The following is a 20,169-nucleotide window of genomic DNA, read 5'->3' as shown; positions in this document are numbered from 1 at the left end:
AAAATTCACCCGGGTGATTTGCAGCTATCGCACGGGGGTGATTTTTTCTCCGTTCTCCGTCTTTCTCGGTAGAGAATGGCATCTCTGGTGATGACCCACCGTTACGGGGTCTCCTTCACTTTTATCTCGTTCATGAAGTCTTTTATATCATTTCCACAATTTCTGTAACCCTTTTCGGCCCATTGAATCTGGAAAATTCAATTTTGGAGTTTGAGAATATTTTTTTACACAAATAAAAGAAACCCTAAACGAAAAACACAGAACAAAAAAGTCGAATATTTCAGAGCAATAATGGTGATTCAATTGATTGTTGACTAAAAAAAAATTATAGCTGAGCTATAAGTGTATTTGGATTTAATGGATTCAAAATGACTTTATGGCGACCGTAAAAAATATGGCTGTCCGGGAACCGTTCTAAACCAAACATGAAAAATCGGTTTCAAAACATCATGCAATCTGGAACCTCAAAAATGAAAAATAGGCTGGAAAAAATTTTCAAATCCGAATGAACAATTCCTAAGGAATCATTCATATGAAATTATGAGATTATTATAATAAAAAGAAGTGAAAGCTATGAAAGAGTAAAAATTAAGATTAATTAATTATTTCCCATCTAAATAAACAATAATGCTCCTGTACTGTTGAACAAAAAATGTAAATTTATGATCGTTTATATGATATTTGAAACTATACTTCTTGACCTTGAAATCCACAAAACAATACAATTAAATTCGAGCTGAGTTTATATCGAAAATGAATTTTTCTGTATACTTTTTTGGAATATGAAGCATTCAAAAAAAAAAAAAAAAAAAAAAAAAGATCAAACTCGAAGCAATGAAATACACATTTGACATGCAAAGGTATTTGAGTAGTTCAAAAATAAAAAAAATTAAAAGAATGACGAAAATGACAAAAATGACGAAAATGACAAAAATGACAAAAATGACAAAAATGACATAAATGACAAAAATGACAAAAATGACAAAAATGACAAAAATGACAAAAATGACAAAAATGACAAAAATGACAAAAATGACAAAAATGACAAAAATGACAAAAATGACAAAAATGACAAAAATGACAAAAATGACAAAAATGACAAAAATGACAAAAATGACAAAAATGACAAAAATGACAAAAATGACAAAAATGACAAAAATGACAAAAATGACAAAAATGACAAAAATGACAAAAATGACAAAAATGACAAAAATGACAAAAATGACAAAAATGACAAAAATGACAAAAATGACAAAAATGACAAAAATGACAAAAATGACAAAAATGACAAAAATGACAAAAATGACAAAAATGACAAAAATGACAAAAATGACAAAAATGACAAAAATGACAAAAATGACAAAAATGACAAAAATGACAAAAATGACAAAAATGACAAAAATGACAAAAATGACAAAAATGACAAAAATGACAAAAATGACAAAAATGACAAAAATGACAAAAATGACATAAATGACATAAATGACAAAAATGACAAAAATGACAAAAATGACAAAAATGACAAAAATGACAAAAATGACAAAAATGACAAAAATGACAAAAATGACAAAAATGACAAAAATGACAAAAATGACAAAAATGACAAAAATGACAAAAATGACAAAAATGACAAAAATGACAAAAATGACAAAAATGACAAAAATGAGATTATTTGGGACCATTTTCTTCTTCCTTTAAGGAAATTTACAGGGAAGAGTAGAGCTTAAATACAATTTATAACTCGAGAACTATTCGATCAAACGAAACCAAATTTTGGAACCTTCCCTCATTGCAGTCGGAAGATAAATAGGGAAGAAGTATGCTTTCATACATTTTTTTTGCATAGTTCGATTGCCTATCAAATCAATTGGGCCCATTTTTGGCAGTGGGGAGTAAATGGAAATAAGAAGTGATCATTTAAGACTCCATCTTTCTGTTCAGTGGGGAAATATAAAAGAGAGAGGGGTGCACCAGAACATTTTTTTTTTTCATAAATTTGGAAATGCCTGAGAGAATATGGCATAGAAGAGATTTGGATATCTGAAATATTTTTATGTTTATTTAACTGGGCGACTCTTATATTATTTTTAAGTTCAAATTATTTTGAAACTGATCAAACAAAAGAAGCCAAATTTTGCAGGAGACAGGAATTTAAAAAAAAAGTTGTAGAATTATTTTTTAGGAACTCAGAAACTTTTGAAGTCATGAATGCTTAATGATTGATCAGTTTTTAAAAATGAAAAATTTTATTCAAGAAAATTAAAAATGATTTTCTTTCTTCTGTAATTTGAAGCTTAAATTGCAGTTTTCATTTCAAAGTGATTATTATTAAAAATTCAAACAATGGTAGCTTGAAAAAAGCAACTCAAGTTTTGTTTTTAGCTTCAGTTTGTAGAATTTCAATTGGTCAAAATATTAAATCAAAATGTTGTATGGTTTTTCTTTCGAGTTTATTAATTTTTTTAATGCTTTTCAGGAGAAGTATGCCAAAGTTTTTTTTTCAGCTCAGCAAATTGTATACTTCTTTCATAGAAAACAACAATTTATTAACAACCAAATACAATTTAGGTGTTAAGAGTTCTCCAAAAAAACGTTTAAGAAAGCCCAGATTAAGAGGGGGGGGGGGCAATAAGGTCAATTGCCCCAGGCCCAGGCTCTAGGGACCCCCCGAGGAGAGAAAAAAATGAGAGTATTGCCCTAAATAGCTTTCAAAACCAGCAAACAATATTCAAGTTTAAAATTTTATGAAATCTGAAACTTGGACGGTAGCCCCAAAAAATTAATTAATTCAAGAGTTATAATTCAGCGTCCCATTTTATTAAAAGATCTCCGCGGGCCCGCAAGATGGTGTAACATATATGTTGTGTTCGGAATACTGTGACCCTGGGATGCTGTCGGATATCGTAGAAATTAGACATCTGGTCTTGTGAACGTCTATGACTAGAAAGAACGTTTATTTTGCATGCATTCATAATTACAACTTTTCGCGCTTATATTTAACATAATTGAAAATCACATTATCGAACTGGCAACACTTTAAAGTACAAAGTAAACAATTGAAAGGGCTCACATGGTGCTCAGCTCAAGGTGACCAATATTGATGAGATCCATCAATATATTTTCAGTAACAGTTTTCTCAAAGGACTTCACTTGCTTCAGAAGCATAAACAAATTTTCAAAAATTCCAAAACTTAGAATGTTAAAATTTACATTGCAGATGACAATTAAATACTCTTTAAATATATAGTTCAAGCCTACATTAAAATTTTCGACGAATCATAAATAATTATTTCTTTTTCTTCCGACCTACATGCTAGTTAAGAAAAATTTGCAAAAGGTTTTGAAACTGCAATCTATCAATATCGTCATACAGTACTTTTATTTTGATATTTTAAATCTATTATTTAAATAATTTTTAAAATTCAAGATCGAAACTTGATATGGAAAATTTTAAAAACTGATATTTAATAACAAATTTATTGTTTTATTTTTCAAATATAAAAAAATTATTACTATCTACTAACAATCGATTTTCGAGTTTTGAAGTTTGTTTTCTAGTTTCCCTAGAGACACAATGAATTATTCGATTTGAAAATTACAATGCTCATTATTTTGCTTAGGTTTAAATCGATTCTTATAAACATGTTACAAAAACAAAGCTCTTTCTTCAAATTATCATTTTACTTCCTAATCTGAGTATTAATTTATGATATTTAAATCATAGACTTATATCGAATTTTTATCTAGACTGGATGGCTGAACCAAATACTGATCCTGGATTTTTGTTTTAAACTCTCAGTTAAAGAATTCTGTTTTACCTTCATCTCGTTTTTATCCGAATCTAATTTTGGAATCATTTTTTATATTTCCATGCTCATTTAGTGGGAAAAAATCTCATTGTTCTTTACATTTTATAATTATTTTGATTTCTTATCATTATTCCAAATCTAAATTTTGATTCTGCTCTCCCATACGTTGAAATCTCAGAAAAAAACATAAAAAAGCTCTCCTATCGCGAGTTTTGTTCAAGAAAACTGTTATAAATTTTCATAATTTCGAATTTTTATAACAACAAAATATAAACTAGATGATTTTAACTGAAATTTTCTTATTGATATTTTGATTTTAAAGTGCTGAAGTCACTCGTATTTTAAAATATTTATTCTACCTAATAGTTTGGAATAAGAACTCGATTGTGTTTTTGTGGTTCTAAAATATACTTCATAGGAAAAAAATTGAATTTTAGTTTTGATTTTTCCTTTTTAACTTATACGTTATTGTGAGAACGAATATTTATTCAGGATTCATCTTTCGAGTTTGAATATGCAATCGCCAGTTTTATTTTTTCCTTGAGATCTTTAAAATTGCACTTGCATTCCTCATACGATTCATATTAATAATCTTGTTTGATTCTTTTTAATCTAATGCTACTTATGTATTCCCCAGATGAAGTTTAAATGTTTACCATCATTTTGGCTACTTCAATGTGAATAATGAATAATCCATCAATTTTAATCATCCTCTATTTTCGACTTGATATACTTGTTATTAAGAAAATTTAATTCCCTTTTTTACATTTATCGGGAAAAAATGTTAAGCAGAAATATATGTAACTTATTTGTATAATAAATTAATTAGAATTTCAAGTATACAAACAGCTACAGACTTTTGAAAAAAAAAATACTTGGTAGGTGAAATTAAAAAAAAAAGTTTAAGAGGTTGTATATGAGACACGACCGTAATGTTGACGTAGAATTACGACAGCCTATCTTGTGCCAATGTATTTTTCGTAATAAATTTAAATTTTTTTGAGTAAAGTTGATCAATTTCAAACAAGTGGTTGACCGTTAAAAACATTATTCAGCACTATTCAGTTGCATAACTAAAGGCGAAATAAATATAAGCATGTACAATGATGTACATATAAGTGGTGTCAAGCCCCATGGCTTAGAAATTGAAGTTTTGTTACTAAGCATATTATATGCAAGCTCAGTATCAAACGCCTGCGAGAAAGCTTCTAATGATAGTGCTGGCATTTAATAAATCAAGTGTTCTTAAATAAGAAATTTTGAATCTGTTTTTTTCTTTTATTCAACGTTTGGATTAAAAAAAACGCTGCATAAAAAGACAAAAATTGAAGCAATACTTTTTTAAACAACACAGTTTTTCATCAAATTTCAATAAAAAATCTGCTAAATCAACAACTGATCCCTTTCATCCATACGCTTAACTCTTAGCAAAAGATGACGCACATAAAATGTGCGTTAATATATATCAAGTATGTACATTTGTTGTCTAATTTGCAATTCTCGTTTGGTCAATTATTTAGAGTCAGTACAATGGTCGTGCTAAAAACGACGTTTTTTAAACATTGATACCATTAGTCAAACTTGTGACAGCAAAGTGTTTTTTTTTTTATTTTACACATAATAACTATGATCAATATTTTTTGATAGGCACAGAGGAACACAAAATGCTCTCTTGCATGCAAACTATCCGTAACAAAGAAACGCATAGTATTAAACGCCTATGAATAGGCAACGATTTCTTCAACATTAAAATCAAACGCTTGCAAGCTAACTAGTACCTATCAGTGCCGAAATTTTGAGCTTTCTCACCGCTGCCTTTGATAGAAACGCTTGACCCAGTGCAAAAGTAGAGAAAAATCTCCCTGAAAGTTCTGCCTCATGCGTCTCTTCTGAATCAGTATCAATTCGGTATCGATTTTTGTAAAGGGCGATAGTGCCAATATCGCTGTTCGAGAAAATTATTTTTAAAATTTTACAGCTCCATAAGTTTCCAAGGAAAATATTACTTATGAACTTAGCTGATTACTCGATTTATTTACATTTGACTCATAAGCTCTTTTGAAAAATTGATACCCAAATTTATCATTCCCTCTAAGTCAATTCTTTTTCCGTCCAGCAATCACTAGCGTAAAACGACGTTTTAAGGTGGGATTATTGATAATTCAAGATATTAGATTACTTTCAACTCAACAAACGGCCCTTTTCAGGGCCAAAATTTCTTTGAAAGAGTCTTGTCTTTTCAAGGCAAATTGATCGATTGGGTGGTGGGTGGTGAGGCGTTGGTAGTAAGTGGTGTGTGGCAGGTCTCGTGGATGGTAGGTGTCGTGGATGGTAGGTGTCGTGGATGGTAGGTGTCGTGGATGGTAGGTGTCGTGGATGGTAGGTGTCGTGGATGGTAGGTGTCGTGGGTGGTAGGTGGTGTGTGGCGTTGGTGGTAGATGGTGTGTGGCGTTGGTGGTAGGTGGTGTGTGGCGTTGATGGTAGGTGGTGTGGGTAGGTGGCGTGGGTGGTAGGTGACAAGGGTGGTGTGTGGCGTTGGTGGTAGGTGATGCGGGTGGTGTGTAGTGTGGGTAGGAGGCGTGGGTGGTAGGTGGCGTGTGTGGAAGGTAGAGGTGGTGTGGGGCGAGGATGGTGCATGGCAGATGGTGTGGGTGATTGAGTGGTAGGTGGCGTGGGTGGCGTGTCGCATGGGTGATGTGTGGCGTGGGTGGTAGGTGACAAGGTAGGTGCTGGTTATGCCTGGTCTCCGCTCTTTTCGTACTGTGGCAACTTGCCACTGTTTGAACAACAAAACGATATCTGCATAGGATTACCGCTGGTGGGGTCCGTATGCAGATCGAATTGCACTGCTCAACGGGCAAACTGAGAATGAAACTGGTCGACCGGAGACTCCTTACTTTTATATCTTTCGAAGGAAGGGAAAAATAAAAAAATACCAAGGGGCGTGGCGTCCGTGTTTTGTTGTCATTTTCGACCAGCCAATCAACGATGAGCAGGCTTGAAATGTCTTTTAGGAAAGATGTCCTTGAGTTGGAAAGTTTTCGTGACGCGAGATCCGATCGCAACTTTCAATTTGCCCCCTATAGTGTTGCCGTAAGACGTAATTCTACGTCAAAACTAGGCTGGAATGGAGAAAACATGGAAAAGGAGTCTTGTAAAGGTAATTGTGAATTGGATTCGGTGAACAAATTTAAAAAATATCATCATGGAGGAGCTGTAATAAAAAAAATCTGAAATTTGCTGAAGTTCACTGGAAATTACATTGTGGCTGGAAAATTTGTTTCTGCACCAAGCTTCAGTAGTTTTTTGTGACGTCAATCCATATTTTTTTTTCCTTTAATTTTACCTTTCTAACAACCTACTGTGTAATGAAAAATGTATCGAAAATTCCCATGAAGCGTTTGGCAGCTTTATTCCTTCCCTTGATACTGTATCTTTCGCGGTTTTCATCATATGGTTGGCCTGGCCATAGTTGTATCTGCAATGCATCAAATATGTAACAGATTCAACGTTGAAAATAAAATGATAGACGCAAGTTTTTCATTTTCCATGATGCTTACAAGTTTTGGCCATGTTGATGTTAGAAGAAGAAGAAGAAAATTCTTTCATGCCTTTCAAGATCAATTGAGTGTACAAGAGAGGTGCATATATGTATATGTCCATCTCAAGTGAACTAAAATTTGGCATGGAGCCTTATTGTAGGCCAAGGAAAGGGCATATAGTCAAAGTCACTAGCCCTTAACGGCCTTAACCCGAGCTGCCCATGATGCAGCTCAAGTAGAAGAAGAAGAAGAAGAAGTAGGCCAAGGAACGATTTTTGCCCCCAAGGGTTTGATTCCAGAACTAAGCCCTGTCTTAACAATATGTTTGGAATAATAAAAATTTGCATGTATCTAATGATGGGTAAACGTTTGCTGAATTGTATCAACATTTTCGTGACTGTTTGTTGATTTTTCAAAAACAAGGTCTGATAGAAGTTAACTGTACAAACAATGTTATTTGATAATATTTTTTATACTTAGAATTAACGTTTTGACAACGGCAATTGTTTTAAAAAAATTTCATTTTCCATTGCAGCTTACTAACAACTGACTTTAAGCGCTAAACATTTCTACACAATTTCATCAACATTAATGGTTCCTTTCATTTCTATTTCCATCCCCATTTTCAACAGGGACTATAAAGGACTCCAATTTACAAACAAAAACGAGATGTCAAACAACGTCGTCGTCGTCGGACAACACGAGGCCATTCGGGACGCACGTCAAAAAAGTGCCGCCTGTCAGCCACGAGGATCAGCAGTTTAACGAACCTTAAAATCTAAACACCCTCAAAATAGCTGGTCCTACTCTTGGTGGCGGTTCCTGTCGCGAGTCGCACCAAACGCAGCATCAAGCAGCAGCATTGTGTGTGAATGACTATTTACCTAGTCGCTCCGAATAAAAGCTTTATAATTGAAGCTCTCCAAACAACCCACCCACCCACTTTTGGCGGGGGTGGCGAGTAGCTGTTTATGGTTAAAAAAGCCAAAAGTTTAGTGCAAGTGACATGTTTTAATTGAAACGCCCACCCAGCAGCTGCTTTCCGGATGTTGTTTTTGTCGCTGTTGGTTTTTGGTGAGGTAGAGGTGCACGGAAAATAAATGTGCTACTTGGCCATCAACCTTCCCCTATTTGAAGTAGTGCTCAACGGAAATCTGCTCATTCGGACGCTCACGGCCATCATGGCGTTGTCCGGGTCAGCCCGGAATGTTGCTGTTATTTCTGGGCAGCTGTGAACTTCACGACCATTTCACAACAAATCTGGTTGGACGCACGACGGACGCTTAAGGGTTGCACTAATGTACTACTACTCGGTCAAGCAGCTGAAATCGGTGCGACTCAAAGTTGCTGCTGCTGTTTAGTGTCGTGAAACCGAGAACCAAGAGGAGAAGTCTGTCCCCTGACCTCAGCGGGGGGGAAGCAGTAGGGAACTTCCAACCAACCAGTCAGCTCCGGAACCGGAATCCAACCTACACGTAAATGAGCGAAGATTGTTATTAGATTGCTAGTGAAAATGTTGGAGAAACTGACGCTGTATGTGGGAGTCTATCTACTACTGTTGCACAGCAAAATCAGAGGTAAGTGGCGCTGCTTCCCGTTGTTGTTTTGTTTGTGAATTACTGTTTCATTCAGGTAATGAGCTGTTTTCACCTATTGAAACACACAGAAATGGAAAACAAAACATTCCATCGTGTGAGAACGCATTTTAAAGTTTTCCGTTTGGTTTTTGTTGACATGATCGTTATAAAGAGAATTTTGTAGGGCTAAGCTTAAGTTGAATATAACGCTTAATTTAAATTTCCGAAGGTGATGGAAAGTTTTGAGGTAACATGAGGTATCAAAGAAAAAGGAACATAAGCCGTAAATATCCTAATTTTTTTTTTTAAATGATATAACGGCTCACCGACGGGACTTGAACCCGCAATCTCCGCTTCAGTATAAGGTGCGTTAGCAAATTCCACCACAGTGAACGTGATGGAACCGACCGACACGAGCGTACACATCAAGCTCCGTCGATCAACTGCTGGACCTTCTGACTTAAATCCCGAGTCGATGGGTGGTGGTGATAGAGAAACAAGAGAGATCAATAGCAGGGAAGATCACATGCAGGATATAAGTACATGGTATTTCGAAAGAAGGTCCAGCAGTTGATCGGCGGAGCTCGATTTGTACGCTCGTGTCGGTCGTCTCCATCACGTTCACTGTGGTGGAATTGGCTAATGCACCTTGTACTGAAGCGGAGATTGCGGGTTCAAGTTTCGTCGGTGAGCCGTTGTATCTTTTTCAAAAAATTCATGATATTTACGGCTTATGTTTATTTTTCTTTGATATCTCCTGTTTCTCTGATACATTCCATCACCTTAGATAATTTGATTATTATCAGGTACATAGATGTACCAAGACGAATTCATAACATAATTCTTGACGTTTTATTCCTTTATTGAGGATAAAGTGTTGTCTTTTTTCGGATGTTTCTCAGTTTACTGATAAATCTTTCTATAGTCTTGTTAAAGGCGTTAGTATTTATCCAACAATCTTTTCTTTCATTTCCATCCCCTCTTTCTAAAAATGAGACCTAAATAAAAAAAAATTTCAAATACAGTGAAAACCCGATTTTGTCACACACCGATTTTGTCTGCCCCCGATTTTGTCTACCCTCGATTTTGTCTCATTTTTTCACCCGTTTTTGTCATCATTTTCTATTCAACGCAAAAATACCAAATATCGCCTTTTTTCATTTCCGTTGAACATATAAGGGTTGAAATAATTCTGAAAGGACAAAACTGATGGATGATTACATCGATAATGAAAGTGAAGATGATTGATCAGGGACGTATCTAGATGTTCATACAAAAAAGTCAAATTTTAAACTTCATTCCGCGCACATGCCATTAAAACTATAATCATAAAAAATTACGGCGATTAAAATCATACAACAAATTATAACTAAATATAATGGTATAAAAGGACATATTCAAGTAATCTTAAAGCTGTGTTTTATTTGTTTGAGCTTTCTTCAAAGCAATCTCTCTGATACGAGAAGAAGATGAAATCATCTATAGAGAGATCTGAAGCATCAGCCCAATCAACTATGGTGTCAAACATACGTACAGCTTCAACATCAACTATGTTTCTTGAAATTTCACATGAATCATTTGGGGTAGATGCCGCTGATTCTGAGACTGATGCTACATCCGAAATTTTTAATGGGTACAATGATTCGAGGGGCTCGTTTAATGCTGACTGATCATCCAGTGTCATGTTCAGAATTTCTTCATCCGTAAAAGCTTTACATACATATCTCTCCTCAGGGTCCTGTGGCAAAATAGCTTCATCGCGGTTGTTAACATCAATCAAATGGATCAAGGAAACAACATCTTCGTGAACGAGTTCGTTATTTAAAAAAAATCCAATTTTCTTCCATGACTATTGGATTACTGTACGCTTTATTTCACTCCAAGCATCGTGCCTCCAGAAACATAAATCCCTCAACATTATGCTCTTCAAGCTTTGACCGATATCCATTTCGCGAGCCATAACATGTAGCAAATGTTTTTGACGATATGTTAGTTTACAGTTCTAAATTACATTCTGGCCCATGGGTTGAATCACTGCAGTCACATTTGGAGGCATAAAAAACAGTTATCAAACCATCATCGCTTTTTAGCTCATCATTCATATGATGTGCTGAGTAATTATCCAGTAACAACACAGCTTTGGGAGGAATAGACATTTCGGCTGATAATTTGCGTACTGCTGGTACGAAGTCCTGGAGGAACCAGTTTTGAAAAATCATTCGAGTCATCCAGGCATTTTTAGAGGATCTTATCTTCAGTAAATTATAACTAAAAGAAATAATTAGATCAATAGGATTTGAACCATTAAAGATCATTTAATTTTTCTGATACCACCGGTCGAAACAAGGTGTTTAAAGATGCGTAAAACCAATATTGCATGATGTTTTGATGTAAAAAGAACCTATAACTAGTAGTATGTCAAAATAGGGAATATCTACTACAAAACCTGTACACTGTTTTTATGGGATAATATAGGATTTTTGCAGTAATTTATTAGATAATGACGGATTAAAATCATTTTTTTCAAAATCTCCCGATTTTATCACCCTCCCCGATTTATGTGTGTGTGTGTGTGTGTGTGTGTGTGTGTGTGTGTGTGTGTGTGTGTGTGTGTGTGTGTGTGTGTGTGTGTGTGTGTGTGTGTGTGTGTGTGTGTGTGTGTGTGTGTGTGTGTGTGTGTGTGTGTGTGTGTGTGTGTGTGTGTGATCCATCCAACGACCCCCTGAGCTGGCAGGTATGTTATGCAAAGGAGCTAATATTAATCTATTCGATTAATATTGTTCAATTGCGGGTGCTGGCGGTGTTAGCTCTATTGAAATTCCAGAAACCCATTTCAGAATGACAGAGACCTAGCTGCACATTCCGAGGTAACTTTCCTTGTCAATAAGCCCCGCCTAATCATAGCCGCATGACCAAATGGGTCATGTAATTATGATTAGACTTCCCATATTTTATTGTTGGCATATCCAAGTAAAAACATTATACAATTGCCTAATTGTATAAAATCAGTACTCTAATATTCCCAATAAAAAATGGACGTGTATTTAGTTTATATTTTGCTTGATTTATGATGTTTATTATATTATGGATACTAATAAATATTGCTTGGGAAAGGAGAAAAAAAATTAAATACAACGAGGTATAAATGCTTGGTGGAAAAACTTACATTTTTGCTGAAAAAAGTTGATTATTTTGTTATTTTTTTCGTGAGTTCGTCATTAGCAAAATTACACTAAACAGAAAATAACAAACGCAAAATTACAAAATAGTGAAAAAAAACTAAAAAAATAATTATAGAAATATAATAATATCTAATAATAATTAGAACCCACAGTATGGTATGATTATATAGTATGATTCGAATAACCAAATAGCACCACGCGGTTTGTGGATGCCTGTTTTTTTCTGGTGGACAGCTGGAATAAATTATAAAGTTATAGAACAAAATTAAAAATCAGTTAACTTAATGAGCAATGTCTATCATGCTTCTCAATAGATGAATGAAAGGCATGTTAAATGAGTCAACCTGAAAACCACAAAAATAATATTAATTATAATAATAATAGTTAATATTTAAATGGATTTCTTTTCCATCAGTTTCGGGTAGAAAACTCGTAAACTCGTCCTCTAGAATTGAAAAGTTTATTATTTTTTTAAGGATATACCCCTGACCATTATTTGAGCAACATGGATCAAGAGAATATTCAATATGAATTGAATGATTCAAATGTTATATCTTTAATAATATATTACAAACTAATAATATTAGCTTCTAATAGTAGAATGTACCTAAATGTGAATGATTGATGATAAATAATGATTACACTAAGGTTTTTAAGGCGGCTGGATTTGTTCAGTACTTCTGAAACGGCTTTATTTTGCATGCTTTTTTTTGCCATCTGTACGGTTCTTCTACGCGGCTCTCGCGAATCAACACGTTTTTCGAGCGAAAATATTTAAGTCTTTTACGTTATCAACGGATTTCATACCGCGTAAAAAACCTTAGTTTACTAGATGTAATAAAAAAAAACAATTATAGTAAAGAATTTTCATGGGAGTTACAAAAAAAAATTGGAATAAAAATGAATATTGTGTATAATAAAAATGCATCTTTTCGGATATGTGATAAGTTAAAAAAAAAAATACATTCCTGGATGAACTCCGAGAAATTGCTGTAAACAAGTGAGAAATTTTTGCTCTACAATTATAATTTGTTACATAAATATCCAAAATAAACGATGCTGAAATAGTTATGCTTTTATGTAAATATAATAAATGTCGTGTTTAAAATATTTGTTTTGTTAAGTTGCTCTTGGCTATGCCAGTTCATCTGGAAACATAATGAACAGAATTATGTTATTTCTAATAATGATGTCCTATAATAACTTATTTGTAAACAGCAGTTGATTTGTTCTTGTTAGGTGAAAGCTGTTTCGAACAGTCGACCAAATATTTGACTAAATTTTTCTAAAAGATAGATAACGTGATTTATTAAAATATTCAGTAGGATTGATTACTACTTACAATTTGCAGGTTTGATTCATATCAATATCTTCATATTTCACGATCATTAAAACAATTTAGTACGAGAGAGCTGTAGGGGAACTGTTCAAATGTATTTGTTCAGGTCACACAAGAGAAATTTCTATCTCTTTCAATATAACATAGGTGCGAAAAAAAATCCATTATCAGAATGGAAAATCTATTGCTCTCTATTATACCTATGTTTTAAAATCAATGATAAGAAAGGATTTTTCAACATTTAACTCGAAAACTGATCCCCAAAAAACTGAAAATCATAATTCATTCCACTGAGGGATGAATGACATCCAGATATTAAAATCCCAAAGATCAAATAAATTTTAAAAAAAAATCATTTCATTTAATTATTTATTTTTAAGATTAAGAACTGCTGCCTCAGGCGAAAGAAAACAGTTCAAACTCGCATGTAATATCCCTGTCAACTTCGATAACGAAATATTCATTTAAGCCTTGTGAGTAAACGAGATGGCACCAAATTTCATTTCTTTCTAATTTGGCCGGCCTTACCAGAAAACATACACTATCTGACTAATGCAAATATTTTACTCACCAGATGGCAGTATGCATTTTACGAACTGGAAATTTTTACCAGGGTAACCAGTATCCTCGAAAATAAACGTTTAGAGATATGTCATGTCCCGATAAATGCTTAACACACTGTAAATGAATTATTATAAACACTCATTTAAGATGAGATCTTTTACAGATCCGATCTATGTGTGATCGTGTTCGAAAGATCAATAAACGATCATTCTGATCTCAGCCATGACTAGATACGGAGCCGATTATAAGCGTGTTTTATTTTCTACCGGAAACTCTAATTCCATTGGTTTTATTTGAAGTGTTTAATTGAATTGTGAACTATAAGGTGGACATAACAAGATAGAATTCCGTTTCTTGGAAAGAAACTAAATAACATTATTAATATCTCAAACGAACAATAAAATTCCAAATAAGATACAAATATTATATCCACGCACTAACATTCTAAAATTTGGATTTTTTGTAACGCGTAGATGTAAGAATAAACACTACGTCCATTTGTTCAACACAATAACCAAATGAAATAACTAAATACAAATTCTGATAATAATTCTGAAATGTACTTATCTTGTTTGGCGATATCCATTCCGTTTATCCATCGATGCGTCATTTGAATTTTTGAAGCGAAAAATCGATTGAGAACACTAATTCAATGGTAACCCTAGAGTTAGCTAGGATCACAACCTCCTATTAGAGCTATTCTAACGCCATCTCTGGTGATTTTCATCGCGCTTTTTTCGATGCTTTAGAGGAGCATCATTGCGTCATCCTGAGACCAATTTTTTTCAACTTTGAACACAAATTACACAAAACTTTTCGAATTATATTCTTTAACTATACACTCAGTACAATCACGATCACTTCAATTACTGATTTAGTAATACAACACTAATTTAGACTCGCTGGTAGTGGAATAAATACAATTCGGAATGATGTCGAAGATAAACGCGTTTATCACCATGCAGTGATGCTAGTTTTTTTTTTTTTCCTTTATCACCCTCCCCGATTTATCACTCTAAAATTCATCATGGGGGTGATAAAATCGGGTTTTCACTGTAATAACCTTGAGATCTTGAAAAAAGTTGAATTTATTTATTTTTAAACTAAAAATAAAGTTTTAAAAACAACAAACAAAATTTTCAACATAAAATGTAGCACATGTCTCAAATTGCTGCTGGAGGAATAAAAAAATCCGTAAAATAAGATCAACATGATATCGCTGGTGAGATATAACCTTGATTTCATACACTCAACAGTGGATTGCAGGCTTCCTTACAAGCTGTTTAAATTCACATGTTAAAAAATATTAAACGAATTCTAGTTTCCTGAATTCTAAATCATTATGATTTAAGATTTATGAACGCAAAAAATCCTAAATGAATTTAAAAATTAAAGATTCGCAATAATTTATTGGATAAGTGTATTTATAGTTACCATAATTTTCATATAACAATCATAATTTGCAACTTATTGTCTGTTTTTGAAAGGCTGGATCCTTGAATGTTCTGTATATTCCTATTCGGGCAAGTGGACAGTATTTTTGGATCAATGCATTAAAGGACCACACAACAATTCACATAAAGGTTTGCTATTTATTTTCTTCTCTTAGATTTAAATTATTTAACTTAAGAAATATTTCATTATTTGGAAGGTTAACTTTACAATTACAGACGAGATAACGCGCGCGATTCTTGAATAGAACTGACTGGCATCCCAACACGAAGCTCTTTTATAATATTATCGAATGTTCTGGAATATTCTTGGAAAGCTAGCTAGCATAAGAAGGAAGGTTCTGAAACCTTCCAAGAGAATAATTGACTCAAATGGAACGGAAATTACAGAATATTTGATAGCACGTGGGTTCTAAAACGATTGAAATTTCTAGAATGTTCGTTTTGGGAAGCCTTTAACAACATTTTTCAAGCTGATGATAATTTTCTTGAACAAATCCAGTTTCTTAAAAAAAAAATCGAAAAAAGTTAGACTTCATGTACTTATCATTTATAGTTTCAGCGTTTGGTAAACTCAGAATTAAAAAAAAATATATAAAATACAATTGCAAAAAAAGATGCCCAAACATGTGTTCCACATAGTTCATACGTTTACTCTGAGATCCTCCGAAGTGAAGAAAGCGTGGATATAGAAACTATGATAGAGTCTCACTAACTTCAAGGTAAAGCCAGCTGCACATTTGAAGCATTTGAAAATTATGGATTTTTTTCATTTTTGTAAATTTGACCAATTTTGTTAATTTTTACTGGTGAAAAAAAATTCAAAAATTTTTGTTTGACAAAGCTTGCCAAACTGATTATTTTGCAAAAAATGGACAAATTTGATGAAAATGGCTAAATGACAAAACTTTCAAAATTTTCAAAACAACGAAATTTGTAAATAAAAAAAATTGGAGAATTTTTCCAAAAAATATCACAAATAAAAAAATATCAAGATTGAAAAAATTGACAGACTTGATAAAAGTTTCAATATTGAGAAAAATTTACAAAACAGTTAATAAAGGTCACATTGGCAAAATTGATTATTACCAAAAAAAAAAAAAAAAAGGAAAAGTGACGAAATTGACAAAATTGACTACTTTGACAAAAATTATAAAATATACCAAGTTTCCGAAGTTCCAAGTTGACCAAATTGACAGAAATCGCTAATATATTATTAAATTACATAAATCATGAAACTGACAATATTGACAAAATATAATAGTATGGGAGAGTGAAGAATTATGTGCCACTTTTTTCCGCTGTTCCATAACTTCTTTATAATAAAAGATAAAATGAAAATAAAAATTGATATGGTTTTCTATATTTTCAAGGAACTATAAGGTTTTTAATCTAAAAAAAGTCATTTTCCCAAAATTCTGATTGTTTAATAAAAAAGCAATATGTTTTTGATTTTGAAAAATGGTGGGGAATCGTGGGTCACTAAATCCAAATTGACCAAATAACATGCAAAGTGTATGAGTTGACCCAAAACTGTGATTTCATAATTCATTTCGTTATTTTAAAGTAATTTCAGATGATAAAATAAAAAAGAGAGCTGTGTATGATCGAATAGATTCCAAAACTTGGCTCGCGAACGTTTTGGCATAATTTCTTATATAGAATGGTAAACATATTTTCTATAACACTTCATTTGGCATAAGAAAACTTTACAGATAGTGAAAACGTATTTTAAGTTCTGAATGTGTATAAAAACATAAAAATATAGGTGGTTCAAGATGTGTGGCCCTCGATTCCCCACAAGCTATGATTTGCAAATTGGTTGCGTTTGTGTGGCTTATTGATGTTTCATCAAAAATTCCTTTTCCACGTGAAAGATCATGACAAAACTAAGATCATAAGCGTATGAGCATATTTTTGATATGAACTTCAGGTTCACCATCGATGAAATTAGCGGGTATATTTTTAATTATGAAAGTAAATTTTTCTAACTTTTTTTAGCTTGATAAATAAAAAAAGCATATGATGCGTATTTAAGTCAAAAACATATAGAAATATATGCTCACGCAAAGCGACGACGATGACAGTTGGTTCGAGATTTTTATCTCAACACACATCTGAGATATTAAAAGTGGTCCATGTTTCCCCATGGCCCACGATACCCCACTCTCCCCTGTAAAAATTGGTAAAAAGTTTACAAAATAAACAAAATTGACAAAATTTGCCAAATTGACCAAATTGGCTGAATTGACAAAATTTACAAAACTGACATAACGGACCAAATTGAGAGAAAAGAAAAAATCCATAAATTTCAATTTTAAATTTTGTTGTAATTTGACTTATTTGTAAAATATTCGAAAATATTTTCAGTTTTTGTCAGTTTAATCATTTATGTCAATTAAGCCGCCTATTGTCAATTTCATCAATTTGGTTCAATTAGTCAAAATTGTCATTCATGTAAATTTTGTCATTTATGTCATTTTTTCCAATTTTGTCCGATTTCAATTTTGTGATATTTTCTTTTTATCTAAATTTTGTTTATTTTGTTCATTGTGTCAATTTTGTCAAATTAGTGTATTTTACCAACATTGTCAATTTAGCCAGTTTTGTCTATTTTGAGAATATGGTCAATCTCATCAAATTTATCCTTTGGGTCAACAATGTAAATTTTGTACATTTTGTAAAATTTTCAATTTTTGACAGTGTGAGTGTATTCGAGAAAAAATTCAACACGTTGTTTCGTGAATTATTTTTTATTCATGAATGGAAATTGTTGAAATTTTCAGTTGAATTTCCAGTGAAGCTGCACAAAATTTGGTGACAATCTGTCGAGTGGTTTTTGAGATAGCATCCAATACTGAAGTTCATTGACAAAATTTTATGGGCAGGTTCGAGAAAAATCCAGAAAAGTCCCATTGGGAAACCCAAAAACAGCTGGAAATTTACTATTCGACCAAAGTGCACATGGTTAATCGTTTAAGGGGCCGTTCAAATGTTACGTAACGCAAATTTCGGTCATTTTCGACCCCCCCACCCCCCTACGTAACACATTTTTATCAGATTTTCTATCAAAAATTTACAAACCGTAACAAACTGATATACCCCCCCTCCCCCCTGAAAGCGTTACGTAATATTTGAATGGTCCCTAAGGCCTTTAAGGTTTTAGGCCTAGAGGTCGAAATAATGAGCTAAAATTTGAATAAAAGTGAGAATTATAGATTCTTTGAAGTGAAAGGAATGTGAAAGGTTTTTTCAAGCTCAATTGGAAAATATGAATAGAGGAAGTGTCAAAAAAGGCCATTTTTCTGACTGATTGCTCTATCTGACTTTTAAATAGGCCTGACTAAATTCTACAAGGTTGATAAGCTGCCAACCGGTAAATTAACAAAATACGGTGATCAAATCGTGCGCAAAATATTTGGACCGCTAATGGGGATATATTTTGAAAAATTTCGTATTGGGCAGCAAAATGAACTCTTTAGCGGTTACCTGACAGGTTCCCATCCAGAATCTTTTGATAGACAAGTCTTGCCTGTATTTTCTGGAAATAAAAAAATACAATAAAATTAAAAAATCTCTTGTCTTGTACTTGAGGAGGCTAACAATCTGGGGAAACTGCAAATTTCTTATTTTTTCATGACGATTGACAGGATGAATGGCTAAAAATACATAGAAAACTGCCTTCAAATGCGATCGTTTTCTCTGTTAAGCTCTTCAATAGGCCTCACAAAGTTTACACTCAGTTTAAGATGGATCTGGAACCGTGTAATAACGTAAAAAAGATGGTGGAGTGATCAAAAGTCAAATATGTTGTTTTTGTGCCGAAGGAGGACAATCGACAAAACTTGTTATAACTTCTTTGAAGTTCAAAATTTACAATTATTTTGAAGATCAAGCTTTAGGAAACAGCAAAAGTTATCATAAATAGTCGCAGTGGATTTGCTCATATAACGAAAAGCATGAAAAATTGACTTGATTTGAAAAAAAAGAAGGTTCATAGTGAGCATTAAAGATGGCACAAGTGTTCCCCAATTAATGTCGAAAAATTTCTTCATCGGACGCTATCTTAGAAACAAATAGACATAACACCACAAAAATTTGCAATTGTAACATGCATTCATAAGTTATTCACAAAACAAATTGTTGCATTTTTCTCGAATACACTCCTTATTCTCAATTTTATCATTTTTGCTTATTTGGTTAATGACTTATGTCACTTTTGTCAATTTTGTGAATGGCTTTATGTCATATGTGAAATATGTAATTTTTGTAAAATTCTAGATTTTTATACTTTCTGTCAATTTTATCAGTTTTGTCAATTCTGTCAACTTTATCAATCTTGTTCAATTTTATTATTTAGTCAACTTTATTTAAATGCGTTTATTTTGTTAAAATACGTCAAACTTGTTAATTAAGCTAATTTCGTCAATTTTTATAATTTTATCAATTTTGTTTTTTTGACATTTTGTCATTTGTTTTTTATTGTCACTATTGTTACTGTTGTTAATTTTTGTTATTTTTTTCACTTTTGTCTAATTATCATTTTGGTTGATTTCGTCAATTTTGTTATTTTTTTCAATTTTGTTAATATTTCCTCATTGGTTCGGTCATTAACGTTGAATTTGGAAATTTGGTGAATTTTGTCATATATGTAACTTTGATTATTTTGTCATTTTTGTCAATTTGTCAATTTTATCCTGTGGTC

At 32.8% G+C, this 20,169-nt stretch overlaps 2 protein-coding genes across 2 annotated transcripts in view; one reads left to right on the top strand and one right to left on the bottom strand.

Annotated features, from left to right (window-relative positions):
- LOC129752269 (zwei Ig domain protein zig-8-like) overlaps positions 1-20,169 on the top strand; it is a 359,099-nt gene that overhangs the window by 198,383 nt on the left and 140,547 nt on the right. The window contains exon 2 of the mRNA XM_055748056.1: positions 7,984-8,928. Coding sequence (XP_055604031.1) covers positions 8,865-8,928 — 64 coding nt within the window. The 5' untranslated portion in view covers positions 7,984-8,864. The remainder of the gene's footprint in view (positions 1-7,983; positions 8,929-20,169) is intronic.
- On the bottom strand, positions 6,049-6,498 carry LOC129752270 (putative uncharacterized protein DDB_G0291608). The gene has a single exon (XM_055748057.1). The coding sequence runs from the start codon at positions 6,496-6,498 to the stop codon at positions 6,049-6,051; it is 450 nt and encodes a 149-aa protein (XP_055604032.1).

This window comes from Uranotaenia lowii, chromosome 3, assembly GCF_029784155.1.
Source record: "Uranotaenia lowii strain MFRU-FL chromosome 3, ASM2978415v1, whole genome shotgun sequence".
NCBI lineage: Eukaryota > Metazoa > Arthropoda > Insecta > Diptera > Culicidae > Uranotaenia > Uranotaenia lowii.
This window is presented reverse-complemented; position numbering and strand designations above follow the sequence as displayed.